We start from the raw sequence: 17717 nt of genomic DNA, 5'->3' as shown, positions 1-17717 counted from the left end.
GTTTCCATCAAGTTTTTTTTCATTTAGAGGTAGCTTTTATGTACTCTTTCATTAATCATAAAGGCTGCTTTAGATTTGACTGGACTTACTAGGTCAACAGACCTTGAATTGGAGAAGATAGTTTTATGGTCTACTGAGAAACTAGTTTTACATGGAAATGAAATACAAGAACAAGGGTTGGAAAATGTTAAGGCTGTGGTATAAAGTAAAACATACCTGTGTGAGCCAAGGACAGAATACTAGCCACTTTTAATTTCCTGACTTTTGTTAGCTTGTAATTCAGTGCTTTTATTTAAATGCTTTTGCCTGAGTTTTTACAACTTATTTGGAGAGACATATTGGCCAGCTTCTCAGCTACTGTATGCTGACAACAGTTAATCATGTGTTTCTTTGTCTTTTAGTGAAACTCAAGATTCTTATGTTTGTGTTGTCTTATTTTTCATGATTTGTAGTATAATTAGGAGTGGCTGGCTTGGCTGTTTTTGGTGCTTTGTACATATTAAGTTTCATTGCCCAGTATGTGGGAACGTAGACAGCATTTACCAGCTCATTAACCTCTTTAAATTGGCTGCAGAATGGATGATTTCCTGTCACCATCACAGGTCAGTGGATGCATTGCATTCTAATGGACTCTTTCTAGAATATTTGAAAAATGTTAAGCTACCACAGCATTGATTGATTGATTGATCGATTGGCATGATTTTTCTAATTTATGTGTGGCTTTTGTGGGGGGCAAATCCAGATAAGATAATAGGTTAATGTTGTTTTTATGAAGTCAGAAAGGCAGATATTGACTAAGAAAACCTCACTAGGTGATCCTGTTCCTCTGCAAAATGTAAATATTTTATACACACACATCACATTTCCAGGACACTCAGTATAGGGTATGTTTGGACAAGGATGAAGTGCATATGACTGTGTGGTCTCAGTGGTATACTTGACCACTAGTAAGCATCTGCCCTGGATCTGTTCTTAGGAATTTCACAAGATCAGGAAGGGTGGCCTTTGATTCTCTGTGTTAAAAGTGGTGTCCTTCACAAAAGCCATTATATATTTAACTGAAGAAATCCATAAACCTTATTTGCTCAGTGGACTATGGCAAGGTTGACACCATCATTCTTTCAAATGTTACACTTACTGAGTCATGGAAATTTGCATAGATAGGTGATTTTGCTGTTCAGCTGAGTGTTTTCAATCATGTAGAACACATCATGAGAAAGAGCTTAAAAACAAGAAGACTCTGGGTTTGTATTAACTACAACTGGATACCTGAGTTTTCTTTTCTGAGTACTTGCCATGTAAAGAGCAAGCTTGGTGTTAGCTTCTGCTAGTTTGGCGGCAGGTAGAGCTGGGTGATTCTGGACTGTCATGTCAAGATTTCTAAAGTGAATAGAGACTTTTGCCAAAATAAGTCCCAATCAATTAGCAGCATGGAGAGAGCAGACACTAATACTGCAGTGATTGAATATACTTTCCTGTACATGTACGCAGCACATACATAGAACTTACTTACAGGTGGCTGAATACTAAGTGATATTATGAGTTATGAAGTTAGCAGACCACAAAGCCCTTTATATTAGTTGCTAACTCTATCCAAGCTCTGCAAGATGCTAGTGAAAAGACATGAGAGAGCTTTGTGACTGTCTCGCAGGTTCATTAATTATAGATGCTTTGGATTAATCACATAGGCTCATCACAGAGTGTAATTTAAGATTACAGGATGCATTGAGTGGAATCAATCTGCATGTCATACTGCAAAAATGAGATAGATGTCATATGTTAGATTTTATGCATTAACCTAAAAATCTTGCCACAAACAGTAGGACTTCTGCTGTCCAGGATTCTTCCTTAAAGGAATGTCTTTGATTTGTTTGTGTCACTGAAAACCACAGTACAGATTACAGACTCAAAGCTAATTTTTAAATGTGCTATTCAAGGTGCTTAGTGAAAAGAAACTTACTCGCTTTTACTGAGTGTTGTTTGTTTTAACTGAAGTGATTACTAAGCTGGTCTTTCATAAATGGTTGACACTATGCTGAAATCACTCTCTGTTCATCACAGCACTGACACACCTGTGCTCATAACTTAAGGTTAATAGATCTGATAAATGGGTACTGAATATCTCTAGCTTTGGGTTGTAGTCATTATGTTCTCTGCTATTGGCATGTTAGGAGAATCTTAGACTGTGATTCCAAGAAATGTATAATTGTATACATATTTTTTTCCTGGCCTTGATGTATCATCATCATAATGTTATATACTATGTATTATGCTTTTATTTATAGCTCCATTCTGTTCTCAATTTGAAATGTCACAACCAAGAATTTCTAGTTTTCAGTTGTTAATGCAATGACTGAATTTAACTGTTCTAGTTAAATTTAACTGTCCATACATTGCTATTATTGAAATTAGATTTCTCTGTCGACTTCAATATTGGAACAAGTTTGTTTTTTCAGCTTTTGCTTGTACAAGTTGAAGTTGGGTGTTCATGACACTCATTAACCCCCAAACAATATTTTATGTATCAGTATAATTTAAAAATTCTCAGTCCATGATTTGTTACCTTATTTGTAATATGCTATATCATATTACAGTTCACCTAATTTTTAATTTCCTTTTCTCTAATGCAGGGTTGGGAAGAAACTGTGGATGCTGCAGTTTCTTACTTGTTAAGAACTTGTTTGTCAAAGAGCTCCAAGGAGCAGGCCCTGACTCTCAGCAGCCAGTTGTCCATGCCCAAAGATACCAGCAGACTGAAGAAGAACATCACCCTCTTCTGTGATAGATTGGCCAAAGGCGGTCGCCTTTCATTAAGTACAGACTCAGTCACTCAGCAAACTGCTGTCATGCCAGGTAAGACATGAAGTGCATGTTCAAAATCCAAAATGTTTATTTGCATATTAAAACAAAAAATTTTGAACATTCTGTTTTCTTGGCAGTTTGTTTTTCATTGATTGTGGAAACCAAACACTGGTTGTGTTGCTGACAAGTAGAATGACTTAGGTAATAAGATAATTTTAAGTCTGAGGGATTTTTCTCATTTTATTCAACACTTGCTGTTGCTCTTACACAGTATGCACAGTAATGCAGCAAATGAAACCCAGAAGGTCATTGTTAACCTCTGAAATTCTTATCACTTATTTCTTTGCACATTTCAATTGAATGTGTACATGTGTATGTGTCTAATGTGATGGAAAAAAGGAAGAGTGAAAATTCATGCTTTCTTGGTAAAGAAATTAATATATTTATAGTAGTGGCTTTATGGCCTATGCATATGATAAATCACGAGGTAGTGATAACACTAAATAAAAAAAACCTGCAACTTTAGAAGGTACTAGTTGGCTGGGTGATACCTCACAGAAAGCACAAAATTGAAGATAAAACTAATTTAAGTATGTGTTGAGTAATATTTCCCATATAGAAAAAGAATGTGGCCAAGATTTCGCAGTGCACAATGATTTACATGAATGTCATGGAATTACTGTTTTAAAAGGAAATTTTATTCATGTCTTTTTCTATATTGCTACTTTTTAGTAATAGTAGGAGCAACATCACACTTTTTCTGTAGAGCCTGAATTTTACCATCTTTGTACTGTTGCAAAACATTTTCTCCCTGTGTTTTCCTCCAGTGAGATAGATAGATAGACAGGTAGATAGATAGATAGTCTCTTAGTAAACATCAGGTACTCCTGGTGACTTGGAAACAGGTATTTTTTTCCCAGCTTTCTGCTCTGAATTTGGATTGGCTGTTCATTCAACTTCATACTCTCCTAAACCATAGTATCACTATGGTCTTGGACCTCAATGCCTTCCTTCTCCTGCAGCAGTCTTCACATCTGTAAGGAAAAGTTTGTATTTTATATTTTCATCATTCTTAAAGCTGGAAGTTTATTATGTTGGCTTCATGGATATGGTTTTTGATAAAGATTGGAGTTGTGTTAGGGCAGTATCTTGATTATCAGTATTTTGCTTTCTTACATTATAAAGAATAATTAAGTTCCTGTTTAATATAACATGGATGGTGTGTGCAGTGTTTCAGCAGCTCAAAAGTCCTTATGTGCAGCCTTCCTTTGCATGTGCTACTATAAAGGATCTGGTAAAACAGCTTCAGACCGTGCAATGGTAGAAATTCTACATACATATATGGTTTTACTTTAGTGTTAACACTGTTGCCATACCTGGAACCAGACTTGTAATCGTGTGAAGCAAGGAAGTGAGGCAGAATAAGTGTCATATTGGCTCTACAAAGTTCTGTTAGTATTTCTTTGCAGGACTAAAATATGTGTGAAGGGCATTTCTTTCGTTGAACTTTGATTATATAACCACTGTTTTTTCTTCTAAGAATTTTGGAAAGGTATACATAGCTGCAGTTCAATTTTTTCCACCTAAGCTAATAAGGTGAATTGATTTAATAAGGAACTTCACTTCTTCCTATTCAGTTGACTAGTGTTATTGAATTCAGGGAACTATGCAATTAGATTATAATTCTGTTAGGAAAAGAGTAAAATTTGTAAATATTGTAAAAAAAATTAGAAGAAATATTGCTCTTCATAGACTTTGCATTTACTCATTAACTGTTGAAAGAATATAATTTTTGAAAGAGGTCAACAATAAAAAATTTCATCTTAATTTAGAGGAGAAGCTCATTAGAGAGAAATACTTCTGTCAAATGCTCAGAATAGCTTAGTATTTAAGTAGTTACTCTCCAACAAGATGTGCTGTGTATTTTGAAACTGTGTGTGTTTGTCTTTGAATGGACTGGAGAAACCTTGGAACTTCTTTTTGAGAATAAAGGTTTTACTGACACTTTTTAAACATGTTTGTCTTGTCACCTGTTCATGTTTTCTCTGGCCATCTCTACCTTGGCAAGTAATGTGGTCTGTTAGAAGCAGATCTGCAGGACGGACGAGTTGAGGCTGGCAACATGACTTGTATAATTTCTGTTTCAGAACTAGCTCTGTGCATGTACTGGTTCTTCATTAGCATTTGGAGTGCTCTAGGTACATTCCTGGAATTCATCTGCCTGGTTAGATTTACCTAAAAGAAATGAATTCCTGTGCTCAAGACCACTTGTCACTGTGAAAACAGTGTTATTAGTGGGGACAATCAAAAAATTTGACTCACTGTTGAGTCCAGCTAAAAGCACCTGTTCGGTCTACACTTGGAAGAAATTGAGAATGATGCCTTATAAAGGGAAACCAGTATACAAAATAACTCTATGCTGTTGAGTCAAGAGCTCTTTGATAATCCTGAGAAAACACAGGAACTCCTTTTGCCAGCCCTTAAAGGAGAGAACTGGAATAGGTAGAGGAGAATGAGGTAGAACTATATGTGGAGAGGGAGACTGAGAATTATATTTGTATCTGAGGATTTATGGTTAAATACTGGATGTTAATGTAGGGGAAAGTTCTTCAGGATGTTTAAACTCCAAGCCAAGCGAAAGATGGTCACATAATTGTTCACTAGGGTAACTGGAATTAGCTTGAGGATTTTGTTCAATGACACTTTTTCTTTAGCCCCTTCTTTTTCTTAATGATGAAAAAACCCTTTTTTCCATAGCAACCAACTTTAGAAAATTTCTTTTAAAGTGCCTAGGACCCTTCTAGTATTGCAGCACTGTAATAGTAGGCTCAATTTCTAGGAGTTATATTCAATATGTTCATGATGGTGTACCCTGAAATCTAGAGAAATTGCCTGAAGCCACATTGAAAAGCTGATGATTTATCTTATATTCTTTATATTAGAAGTGTGCAACTATTTGAAAGATGCCTTCAAAAGTAGTTGTCAGTATTTGTAGTTAACCCAAGACTATATGTTAGAGGTAGACCATGGTCTCTCCTGGGTCTGGTTTTGTTCACTATTTTCTTTAATAGATTCAGTGATGGAATATGGGCACGAATGTTAAAATTGTGGTTTTGCAACAAGCTTGCAGTAGTTTCAGGCATATTGAGAGAGCAATAATGCTGATCTTGATAAATAAGAGGAAGGATCTAAAGTTATTAAGATGGTTTTCAGTTGAGACAAGAGCCAAGGACTCTAGCAAGTAAGAATCCGACAAACTAAAATTTGAGAAATAATTCTGTAAGCACTGTTGCCATAGGATAGGCTCATGGGTGTTATATTGGACCAGCAACTGAATAAAAGACAGCAATATGTTCCCACTAAAGGTGAATTCCAACTCTGGGTTGTAGTCATATGAATTCTAATGAGGAGATATGATTATTTCTTTCTATTCTTCGTGAGCAGGATTCACAGGGGAGCACAATTTAAGGAAAACCTAGACAAACTGAATAGAGTTCAGTTTTGTTTCTTCTGAGGGAAAAATAAAGAGAAATTTAAGGGGGGTCATGATAGTTTTCCAGTATGTAAGATGTTCTTATATGGGTGATTAAAATTGAATCAGTATCATTGGCTAAATATGATTATAACTGTAAACCATATCAAGCTATATCATGTACTGTGTTGCCTTTGGCAATGCATAAATGGCTGGATGAGAGGAACGATGAGGGGTTAAGGGAGTGGTGCCAACCCAAAGTGTGGGTCAGTGCCAGGGAAGTGCTTGGAAAGGTGCTGTGGGCCACCCACATTGTCATGTATTGAGTTAAATGGGAATGAGAATTTATAGCGTAAATCCTGATGACCTGCAGTGAGTTAATTCTGTAGCTTTTAATGGCCTCTTATAATATCTGTGTCTTTTTCAGGATTGCTTTTAAAACCTTGATGAGTATTAACTGTGGTTTTTTGAAGACTTGTTTAGATGTCAGTCTGATTGGAGCTCTGTTTACAATATCGCTTCACCCATATTTTGGGAAGCTCAGTTCTCTTCAACTAGAGTGTGATCCTGCTTTTCCTATAATAGTTCCTGATGTGATGTGCAAATAGCGCCTGTATCAGTTCAAGCCTTTGTTCAAGCAAGGATTTTTAAATTTAAATAAAGACTTTATTTTTCTTTAGACCATCATTTTTCTTCTGCCTTGTTTTCTCAACTCAACTTCAGTATTTTTTATCTCTTGGCTTCATTAGGAGATCATTATACTGTGCTTTAGCATGATTTACTTATGTAGTTGAATATAACTGGAGCAGTAGAGAAAATATTATTTAACCAGAAAGTCAATTACTGAGCTCCATTACTGAAATCTGTGGAATGCCAAAGACTGTCATCTTCCCAGATGGCTGAATCTTTAGAACTGAAATTACAAGGAAAAGGATGAGTATTTTGCATCCAGGAAATAGGACTTACAAATAGTTTTGTCTAAGTGTAATATTTGAAATTTATATAAAGTTGGAGCTAGGAGGCAAGACGACTGCCCATCTGCCAGCCTTTGTGTTGCAATGGGGTTAACAGATCCTGGATATCAGTAACAAAGTTTATCTGGACTCTCAAACACCTTGAACAGTATCTCTTGATAACTTTTATAGTAGCTTAGTGTCCTTGTTGGAAGGGTTTCCCAATGTTTGATGTACATTGTTTTTCCTGCAAATCAGTGTTTTATTGTGAATATTGAAAATGGAGCTGGCAATTAATGATGTTTTTTAATTGTTTAAAACTTTGGAATATTTTTGGTACATTCCTTCAGTAACTTTTCTTTTATACTTACTGTGACTAAATTATCGCAGTCTTTTGGTGATGATTTTCAATTTTACTCTTTGTTTTCCAAAATAGAATGCTTCTCCTTTCGTCTGTGCAGGAAGTATATCGTACTGTACTCTGCCCTATCTCAATTTCAAGACCATTTTCTACAAATTTGTTGCCTAACCAGATGTTTCCCATTCTGTATTTTTACAGAATCAGCATGGTAGTGTTTACTTGAGTAGATACTTTGTTTTCATAGCTTCTTAATTTATCAAGTTGATTATAATTGTACTTTGTATAGTCATGTTTCTGTAATTTAGATTATGAATGGATAAATGCAAACTTTAAAGGCAATGTTCTTTAGCACATTTAGTATATATATGTACCCAGAATCTATATTCATGCTTTAGAAGGCAGAAGTTTTTCTAGGGTTTCTTTTCCTTGCTTAAGCTTATAAAAACCTGTTTTCAAAATCCTGTTGTGGTATTTGTGAGTGAATACTGCCCATTTGAAAGCTGTTTTCTTCACTGGAAAGCTGGGATGCAACAGAATGTGTCATATTCCTTAAGGAACTCTCTGTTTACATGCTATTAAACTTGGGGAGAATGTTAGTACTAATAGGAAAAACATGTGGATTTGAGATCCTGGAAGAACAATATTAATTTATATATAAGAAATAGACATAAATATTGCTGCAAGTTCTTAGTGTGCTGAGTGTACCTAAAGAAAGACTAGTATTAGTTAGTTTGATGTGAAGATATAGGATTTTTGTAGTTGCAAATTCCTCTCTTAGGCACTTAATTATGAATTCTTCATTAGTCATTAGGGGAAGGGAACATGCAGTATAAGTCAGGTATTCTCCAACTTTAATAGATTTAAATGCAGAATATCTTGAAAAATGTAGTGGCTTCTGTTTGTACTCACAGAGGTTCCAGTCTGTGTTTGTAATGTTATCTTGGTAGCAATTACAGTAACTTTTTTTTCCCTGGAGAAGTTAGAATCATGTAGTTTGAATTTCAAGTAGCCTGAAAAAGGCACAGATACAGAAGTTGGCCCTGAGGCCAAAACAGTGCTTTTGAACCACTGGCAGATATTTATAAAAATCATGTGAGGCTGACAGAGCATGGTTTGAGATATTTTCCTGTAAAGTATTGTGAGCTTGAGATCACGATATGTTGTCAGTTTTGTGTAGCCTCCCATGGTAGTGCAAAGAAGTGTATAAAAATATGGGGTTTTTCTCATAGATGTGACACAAGTCCAGTGTTTATTTCTGCAGAAGACTGTGGTCCATTATGAAGTGCGATTCTCATTTAAGATACTTTCCATATGCTTTCTATAGCAATAAAATACTGAACTACTTTTTTTTTCCCTTAGAAACCCTCAAAATAATGCTTTCAAATTTCTTTTTCCTATTTTAGTTTCAATATATTGGGTATTCATAAAGCTTTTTAGGACTGCTTATTAAATCTAGGTAAGGAAGAGTATTCACAAAGCCTGCTGAAAGTTCTTGAAAGGATTTTGTAGACCTGAGCACTGTTCAGCACTGACTGATGAAACTGGCGGTCATTGACCAAATTAGATTCAGCATTTTACCCGTCTTTATTATAGGGCTCCTCACCTGTTTCCGCTATTCCCTACCTGCTTCCATTCAAGTAGCATTTACAAAAGTGTCTAAAGGACATTGGTATATATCTGTGAACTCAGGAAATCTAAGCCTTAATAATAGTGTATTTTTCTCTTTGAAAATCAGTTTGCTAAGGACTTCTTTCTTAGATGTACCTGGAGGCTTTTACTGCCCAAAACACTGTGTCAATTCATTCCTAGGGAATTCTTAGCACAGGCCCTTAAATATGAAACTGACATTAAGTGACTTTAACTATTGTGAGGCAAACTCTAACTCATCTTTTCTAATTTCCTTAAAATCATACAGATTGATCAATTAAATAACTTTATGGATTTCCCAGGGAAGTGAGTTGTTTACGAACAGTGAAAAAGTATTGTTTTCATGGATAATATAAAACTGAACTCCTTATTTAAACAGAAAGACAGTAAGATTTTTCTTACATTTTCTGGCTAAATTTATTTAATGTATGTATATGGAGTATAGCTATGTGTCACTGAAGTATTGCATTCATTATTCTTCATTTTCTTAAGTGCTCAAAACTTGCATTTACCTGTTTTGAAAGTTAATGTATGTTTGCAGGTTAGGAACTTGTGTACTACTTGCATTGAAACCCAAACTGATCCATCATCACTGTATAAGTCTTTTTGAAACTCCCGTATTTTGCACACTGCCTTAAGGCAAACAAACATTTGGTAAAATGTGTACTTTCTATCTTCTCCTTTTAGTTCTTCCTTCTAGTAAGGCTACCAGTATGGCTCTGATTAATTTTTTTTTCCCCTTTGGTTTTCCTCAATTATTTTCTGTATATCTCCTCCCTACATTGGGCTTCACCGGTTTCCTTGTCCATCCTGTGCCCTTTGATGTCCATGCAACTCCATGCACAGTCCCTTCACTGTGATAGCTGGAGCAAGTAACCCCAGCACTAGCCACCCAAGGGAGTAAATGACTCTGACAGAGAGAGGTAGCAACAAAAGGGTAGGAAGACCTTTTCTGATCAGCTGTCAATTGGGTCTCCCAAAGCAGTAACCGCAGGGAAAGTCCTGGTGGTACCAGTCTGGGTCTGTCAGGCAAGGAGATTTTAACAAGTCTTGCCAAAGGTGTAACAGATACTAAATCCATAAACACTGCGATCATTGTGTACTTCTGTGTCCAATTTGTGCAGCTCTGCATGGCTGAGCTGTTGTGCCAGTTTAAACATAGCTAGCTGCCTTCTCTCCATCTAATTGCAATGATAATCACATGAGAATGATAAGAGCAAAGAAGTTGCTCTGACTCTTACAGCCTTTAGCATTGTCATGCACTCCTGTTAAACTGTGTTGGGTCAGCTAACAATGAGACATGATATAGTATATAATGGAACATGATACAGTGCTGCAGCTTTAATTTGACTTCTATTTCTTCATGTTTAAAATATTTTTTCAGAAAATTATCAGCTGTTCACGATGAACAGTTCTATCTTAATATAAAAGCCTAGAAATGAGTGAATAGTAATATATCAAACATTTTAAACTAATTGTTTGGGTTTTATTTTTGAGACTAAAATATGTCCCTTGCCCCATAAAGCTGATTTAGTGAAAAGGAAGGGGAGTAGCAAGTCATTAGGGAGAATTTTGGGAGAGCTTACAGCAACAAGTTTTTGTGGTTGCTTAAGAAAAGCTTAAGAACAATTTAGTGGAGCCAGAAACTTGATTGTTTGGCTCTCTGATGTGGATCATTACTCTCTGTAATTTCTTTCCATTGTAACTTCCTTAGCTCTTTAAAACTTTTATTTCTATTGTTTTAGTAATTTTGGTCGTTTATTATGTGGAAAGGAAAATTGAACTATGCAGAAAATAAGTGTCATTCCCAAGGTAATAGTGTAATACCTGTGTATAAACAGAGTTCAAATATGCTGTGCAGTCTGGTGTTGTAGCTCCTACGTACGCTTCAATTTAGGTGTTTTACTGATAAAACACAGATTACAGATTAATAGATTGTGGTGAGCCTAACACATTGCAGCCTGTTCTTACATCATTTGGCTCAGTTCAGGCAAGCACACTGAAAAGTGGAAATCTGAATATCAGACATGGGAAGAAAGCAGTGAACAATGTCTAAGGTGGTCTTTAATTTTAATTCACTTAGTCAACTTTCATCACCCTGCAGGACTCAAATGATAGCTCTCCAAGTGGTTAATTTTCAGGGATTATATAAATAGTAGTAAAGCACTGGAATTTTTTTTTTAATTGGAATGAAGGCACTGATAGAAAATATATGCTTTTTTTTTTCAGGGCATTTCAAGTTCCACTGTTGTGAAAAGGGGCAAAATAAGATGGAAGAGTAACAGGACACATTTTTGTGTAGGGTTGTGAAAAGGTTTTTATTATGTTGTTTAGAGCATCTTCCCTCCTCGGTTGATATTACAGCTGGCAAAAACCACAGGGGGAAGGAGTACAAAGGTTAAGAAGGCTAAAGCAATAACATTTTTAAAAAAATGAATAATTTAAAGAGGAAAATGTCATGCATAATGAATAAAAAAGAAATCCCTCTTGAGATATGGGATTCATTCATTTGTGGTACTATGAAATTTAGTTGGCAGCATTGCAATTCCAACTTGCCTCAACTAAGTACAGTTCGGATCAACACATTAGTGCCTTGGTGTGCACGATTCCATTGCTGGCTCTTTGCGTTGAAATCCATTAAATTTTAATATGTCCTACTTAGGTATAAGTGGTCACAAATGATTCATAATGTTGAGGTAAGCTTTTGGTGAAAATAATTGTCAGTTGAAAAAATTTCCCCTAATGACCTTGCTTGTCACTGGACTTTATTTTCTGTGTTGTTTGAAACCTTTAGAGATCACAAGCAAAAATAAACTTCTAAAATCCATGTTAATAAGGTAATTGTTCAAAACTATAGAAAAAGTATTGCTAATGGAGAAAGTGTACAGTCTCTGACCTTCCATTTCGGAAGATTCAATAGTAGCAGGTAAAAAAAAGCAAAGCTAAAACCTGGATAGTTATTTTAAGAGGCTGCAAAAATTGTGTCATTTTTTAAAAAATAAAGCCAAACTTTAATAATGTAGCACAATAATTTTATTTCAGGTATGATATTAATGTAGACCTAGTCTTGTACGTCTAGTCAGTCTTTGGATTTCCACTTACCAGATTTTTTGGTTCCTCTAAGCTTTCCTATGCTGTGATATTTGAAGAACAGCCTATGAGAACAGCTTATATGATGAAGCGCACTGGTATTTGTGCATGAGCTGTAGGCATTTGAAGACCATAATTAGCGCTGCAGTTTGGATGACATTACTTTTCCTTTCCAGTCCCTATCTGGACAAGACCACCAAAAAATTACTGGGACTGTCTACTTTTCATAAGTGCAACCATGGCAAATTATCCATCGACAAAAAGTTAGCAAGTGAGAGATAGTACAGAGGGATGAAGCAGGATATGTCAAGTATAATGACTTACTCAGTTTCTTCTGACTGGAAGTAGCATCCTTCAGTCAGCAGAGATGCAACTGTTCACATGTCAGGAGATGTTGTGGCCATTATTTTAGGTACCACAAGCACTTATTTTGCATTTGGTTCTATTCTTGATTTTCTGGCATGTTTAGGTTGAGTAAACCTGACTATTTTCTTATGCTGCCATAAATTGGGTGCACCTTAGCTGAAATTGCTAGTGTTACATTATTATAAACTGAGCAAGTGTGCCCAGAATGAGATAGTCATTTGAATAATTATTTTTTTTGTGTATGTTATCATTGAATTTGTCTTACAGCTTTTGAAGGTCTGTTTGGTCTTCAGTTAAAAAAAATTTAAAAATAATAAAAAAACCCACTTGGGCAATAAAGGTATTAATGTTTTTTTTTTTTTTTCCCTTAATGTTCAGGTCACGTTAAAATGAAGGTGTTTGTATATGTGGGACTGATTTCATAATTTCTATTGTGTAGGCAGGGTAAGTAACATGTATGAGTCTGTGGAACTCTGTGGTGAATGAACGGTGTAAAACTATATGTACATCACTAACACCATTTCCAGTGTATTTGCTCTTCCACATTACCATAAAGGAGTCCAATAAATCTAAACCTAGTGAAAATTTCATATTTTTTACATGCAGAACTGATTTTTCAATTACTTCAGACTTTTTCAGAGCCTAATCCAAATCCTGATGAAATCTGTGGGAGTTTTTCCATAGACTTCAGTAAGCTTTGGCTCAGGCTCCCACTTTTCAATTTTTCAAACAGATTTGCCAAAAATCTGCAGAGAGCCAGGCACTTGGAAAGTTTTTACTTGCAAAGTACAGCTGGTTTTGAGTTGCATACAGGAAAGTTCCCAGTGCTTTTTTGAAACAGAAAAAAGTAGTTTTAAAGGTCTTATAACTTTAGGTAAAAGAGTGGCTTTAACATTTGAAGCTGAAATTGCCTTGGGTCTTAGTCTAAGCATGACAAACTCTGTACTAGAAGATTGTTTTTAAAATGCATAACTACATGATAACAAAGCTTTGAACTGCAGTTTTATTATAACTTTAGCTAAGATTTTCTTGAGTTATGAGTTTCAGAGAGTCGGGGATGTCTGTACTAATAAATGATTTCTCTTTTTGTTTTGGTTTTTTGGTTTTGGCTTTTTTTTTCTTTTTCTTTTCTGCAGTGGAAAACTACACTTCAATTAAAGAATTATTCCCTGAGGTTAACTGCACTAATTTGAGAGAGAGCTCTTGAACTTCAGGGAACATATTACGCAGCCAGATCCATCTGGCGATGTAGGGCAGTTTTCACTGCCTCTGGGTGGTTGGATCCCAGACTTGGAGGTAGATATGGTTGGACATGCTGGGTTTTAGAGACTGTGGGACACAGCCAGTGCCTCGGCAAGCATCGCTCATACCCTTGCATATCAGCCTAAGATTAGAATAGTGGCATTTTAAGGTAGCATCTTGGGTTGTGGATGACAGTTAGTGAGGTATAGAATCTCTCTCAATGTCACTTCGAGTTTTTTGTCTTTTTGAGTGATCACCTCTAGCACATATTGGATGCCAATCAGGCTGCAGTAATGTTCCTCAGTAGCTACATTGTGAATTGCACCCCAATGGTTTTACAGATTTTTCTTAGGGAGAAAAAGGGCAATTTCTTCCTGAATTTGAATGCCTGACATTGTTCAAAGCTGTGTATCATCAGTATTGAGCTTGCAGATTTTTTTTTCTGAATTTTTAAAGAATGAGAGCATGTTTATGACTGTTGATTTTTTTGTGAGCAGTCAGCTGTAAGTCTACTCATGAGCCTGGTATCAATGGTTCCGCTAATGTTCACATGGTAAGCGAAGGTCCATAAATACAAGTTTCCCTTGCCCCTGTGCTTATTTGGACTCACCCATCCCTAAAACTTTGAGCTGGAAAATGTAATCAAATCAAACATATGAGGTGCTTCATGACTCTGGCAGATTTAAATTTTTTTAAAAAAATCATTCTTTTCTTCCTAATTGTGTCCTGGCTGAAACAGAAAGACTGGTTATAAGAGGGCATGCAAAACCAAAAAAATCACATAAACTCGAATCCTTAAGGTTTTGTTTTGATTCAGTTGCACTTTGAGGCAAAAATTTAGCTCACCCTCTACTAATTAGAATATTGCTAAAGAACTAATAAAAAAGTAATGTGTAGTTAGCTACATAATGCTGAAGCACTTTTTTTAGGATTGTAAAAACCTTCAGCAAACTGGTAAAAACCGCAGGCTTGATGAGTTTCATGCGATTATCATGGTAGGCTGCATATCTGGTGGGTGTTTGCTGCCTGTTATAAGTGCAAATACCACAGCAGGGTGCAGTGCCAGGAGCTCGCTGTCTTTTGATGAAAGATGTACTTTATTAATTCTGACCCTAACCAAAGCTTGACTTATTCCTCTTTAAGAAAACTAGTTAACTGTAAATTAGAGATATCACCAAAAAGGGTATTACTTCAAAGTTGGGAAATGATTAGGGGGATGTTCCACTGTTTTAATTGAGTTTCAATTTTAATGACTTGCTGTCTTCTATGTAACAATAAACAGCTGTGCCACACTCTGTGTTTCAAAGGACATTTACTCAGCCTTTAAATTTACCATTAGAGATCAAAGAGAAGGTCTGATGTATACGGATGATGAAGGATGCCTCAATTCAAATGGATGGGTGAACAGAAATAGTGCAACTGGAGGTAATAAATATTATGAACAACCTTTTTAATGTAAGTTATGTGGTACTGAACTTTATTAAATTTTATAGCTGCACCGAGAAATCGTTTGTGTTTATCTTAAAACTATATCAGAATACTGATAAGCATGTGTTTCTTCTAGCACTTTTTTCAAATAAACTTTTCAGTCAAAACTGAGGGGTTTTTAAGTAAAAATAATTGCTGATGACATTCTTGAAAGTAGCTTAGAAATAAATGGATGCTTGAATTACATATAGGGATTTGTGAAGGATATTTCGGGGTAAAGCCTTGCTGAATGATCAGACTTTCCAATCTTAAAATCTATTTAAATAGATATGAATTAGTTGGGTTTTATTTTCTCTAAAATGGAGCAGGTTTCTTGTAACCAGAGTAGTCATTAGGGGTATTAGGTTGCTGTTCAGAGATGCTTAAATGAAGTTATGAACTGACATTCTCATTTAAATCAGGTCGTTAATAAAGCAGGGAACAATATGACAGAAGTTACATGGGAGATTAAAGTTAGTGCAATAAATTACGTTAGATATCCTGGGTCTGTTTACATTCTATCCGAAAGTGTTGCAATGGAGGAGATTCTATGGAGTAATGTAAAATAGACTGCAGCCAGCTATGATGAAGTAGTTAGAGGTTAAGATCTAGCAAGGTTCATACAACGTGTTACAGACAGGATTTTCTTATGCTCCTGTGATTAAAAGTCCTTCTGAGAGTAAGACAAGTTCTTGTGATGCCTTTGGCAGTAAACAACTGCCGTGTTTCCCTACAAAGGAACTGTATTGGCAGAATTAATACTTTGCAATAATTTCCCAGTCTGAGGAGAAAAAATGAAGCAGTTGTGCTTGGTTATTTCATTTAATTAGTTATCAAGGGAAAAATGCTTGTTGTACAATTTTACAACAGATTTCTCAAATATTTCCAAATAAAAAATACTGGTATCTATGTCAAAAAGAGCCTTGTTTTTGGTTGTTTTTGCAACACATTAAAAACAGTTTTCTTCTTGCTTAGTGTGAAATTGATTCTCATGTGGGTAAGTTGATTATCTCTGGCTATTGAATTGCGTATACATGATATAATTTTGGTTAGTGTAGTTACAGTGTATATTGTAAACCCTGTGATGAAATAGAAGAGGTGTTCAGTTATACTATTTACAGTTAATCTACTCTGAATTTGGGTCCATGGTATATAGAAGATATTCTTTCCAGTGTGTGCTTTGTGAATCACTGTAAAATAGGAAGCTTTTTTTGTAATACAGCATTGCCAAACCAAGAAAGCACTTTGTTTGTTGGGTCAAATAATTCTTATTTAATGCAGGTATGCGACTTCAGCAGGCATGACCATCCGTGGTTGGGAAGAGGTGTTGAGGGAGTGATAATAATTCATTTGCAGACCAGTGGTAAAGTCATGCTAAGGAGAGCTTTGTTACGTCTGGCACATTTGTTAATATGAAGGAAAGATCTTTGTTGTGGATGCTGTTTCTGATGCTGTATTTTTGTCAGTTCAAGAGTTTATCTTAGGAGAAGGAAAAAGGAATATTTATAGAGGTATATATATAAGTAAGACTCACCATGGTAGGCTGCTTTAAGAAATTCTTGGCAGGTGCAGCAGTCTGGTCTTTCTGAACAGTGAAATAATTGCTTTGATCAACAAGATAAGGGTGGAATCCTGGCCCTATTGAAGTCACTGGGAGATTTGCCATTGACTTAATTTAGTCAGGATTTCTTGTTTACTTGACAGTTCTCTGTTACTGTTCTACTCACATTCATGTAGTGGTTGGTAACCTGACTTAGCGGAATGGATAAGAGTGAACCCTGAAGTAGACTTCTTTTAAAAGTATCTTCAGAGTCTGGAATTCACAGCAGGGACGTCTTTTATCAGTGTTTGGACAAAAGGAAGGTGTTTTTTAGCTTACTGCAAATTTGATGTTAAAAGAAAGGAAAACACAAATATGGAATTCCATTTTGGGAGGAAAGAAACTAGAGGACTGCAGAAGCCTCATTTTTCCCTGTAAATTAGATGCCATGATGGCAGTGCTATACTCTTGTCTTCGTGACAAGTACAGAGACAAAAGTATAAAGAAAATATGAAAATTGCATTCATTTATTTTTATTAATTCCTACTGAGCACCAAATAGGAAACAGTATGTAGTATTAATAGCTGTCCCAAACCCTTTGCAAAGACTGACTTGAGCAAATCCCACAAATTTATTGAAATCTTCAAATGAGAAGAAGCTAAGGATCAATTGGGGAAGAGAAGAAATACAAAGAATCAGAATGTACTTTATTACTTTTAGTTATAATTATACATTGCATTTGTTGCAATTCAAATACAAGGAATCTAATGATATGTT

The 17717-nt window shown here is 35.6% G+C and overlaps 1 protein-coding gene across 4 annotated transcripts in view; it reads left to right on the top strand.

Annotated features, from left to right (window-relative positions):
- BBS9 (Bardet-Biedl syndrome 9) overlaps nucleotides 1-17717 on the top strand; it is a 291982-nt gene that overhangs the window by 141376 nt on the left and 132889 nt on the right. For 3 of the 4 annotated variants that reach the window (XM_048299201.1, XM_048299191.1, XM_048299181.1), the window contains exon 21: nucleotides 2631-2853. In XM_048299201.1, the coding sequence (XP_048155158.1) occupies nucleotides 2631-2853 (223 nt within the window). Of the gene's footprint in view, nucleotides 1-2630; nucleotides 2854-13069; nucleotides 13132-17717 lie in introns of those variants that run through there. The other variant, XM_048299210.1, reaches the window with a different exon arrangement.

The sequence above is a fragment of the Corvus hawaiiensis genome, chromosome 1 (assembly GCF_020740725.1).
Source record: "Corvus hawaiiensis isolate bCorHaw1 chromosome 1, bCorHaw1.pri.cur, whole genome shotgun sequence".
Taxonomy (NCBI): Eukaryota; Metazoa; Chordata; class Aves; order Passeriformes; family Corvidae; genus Corvus; species Corvus hawaiiensis.
Note: the sequence above shows the minus strand (reverse complement) of the source record. Positions and strands in the feature narration are given on the sequence as shown.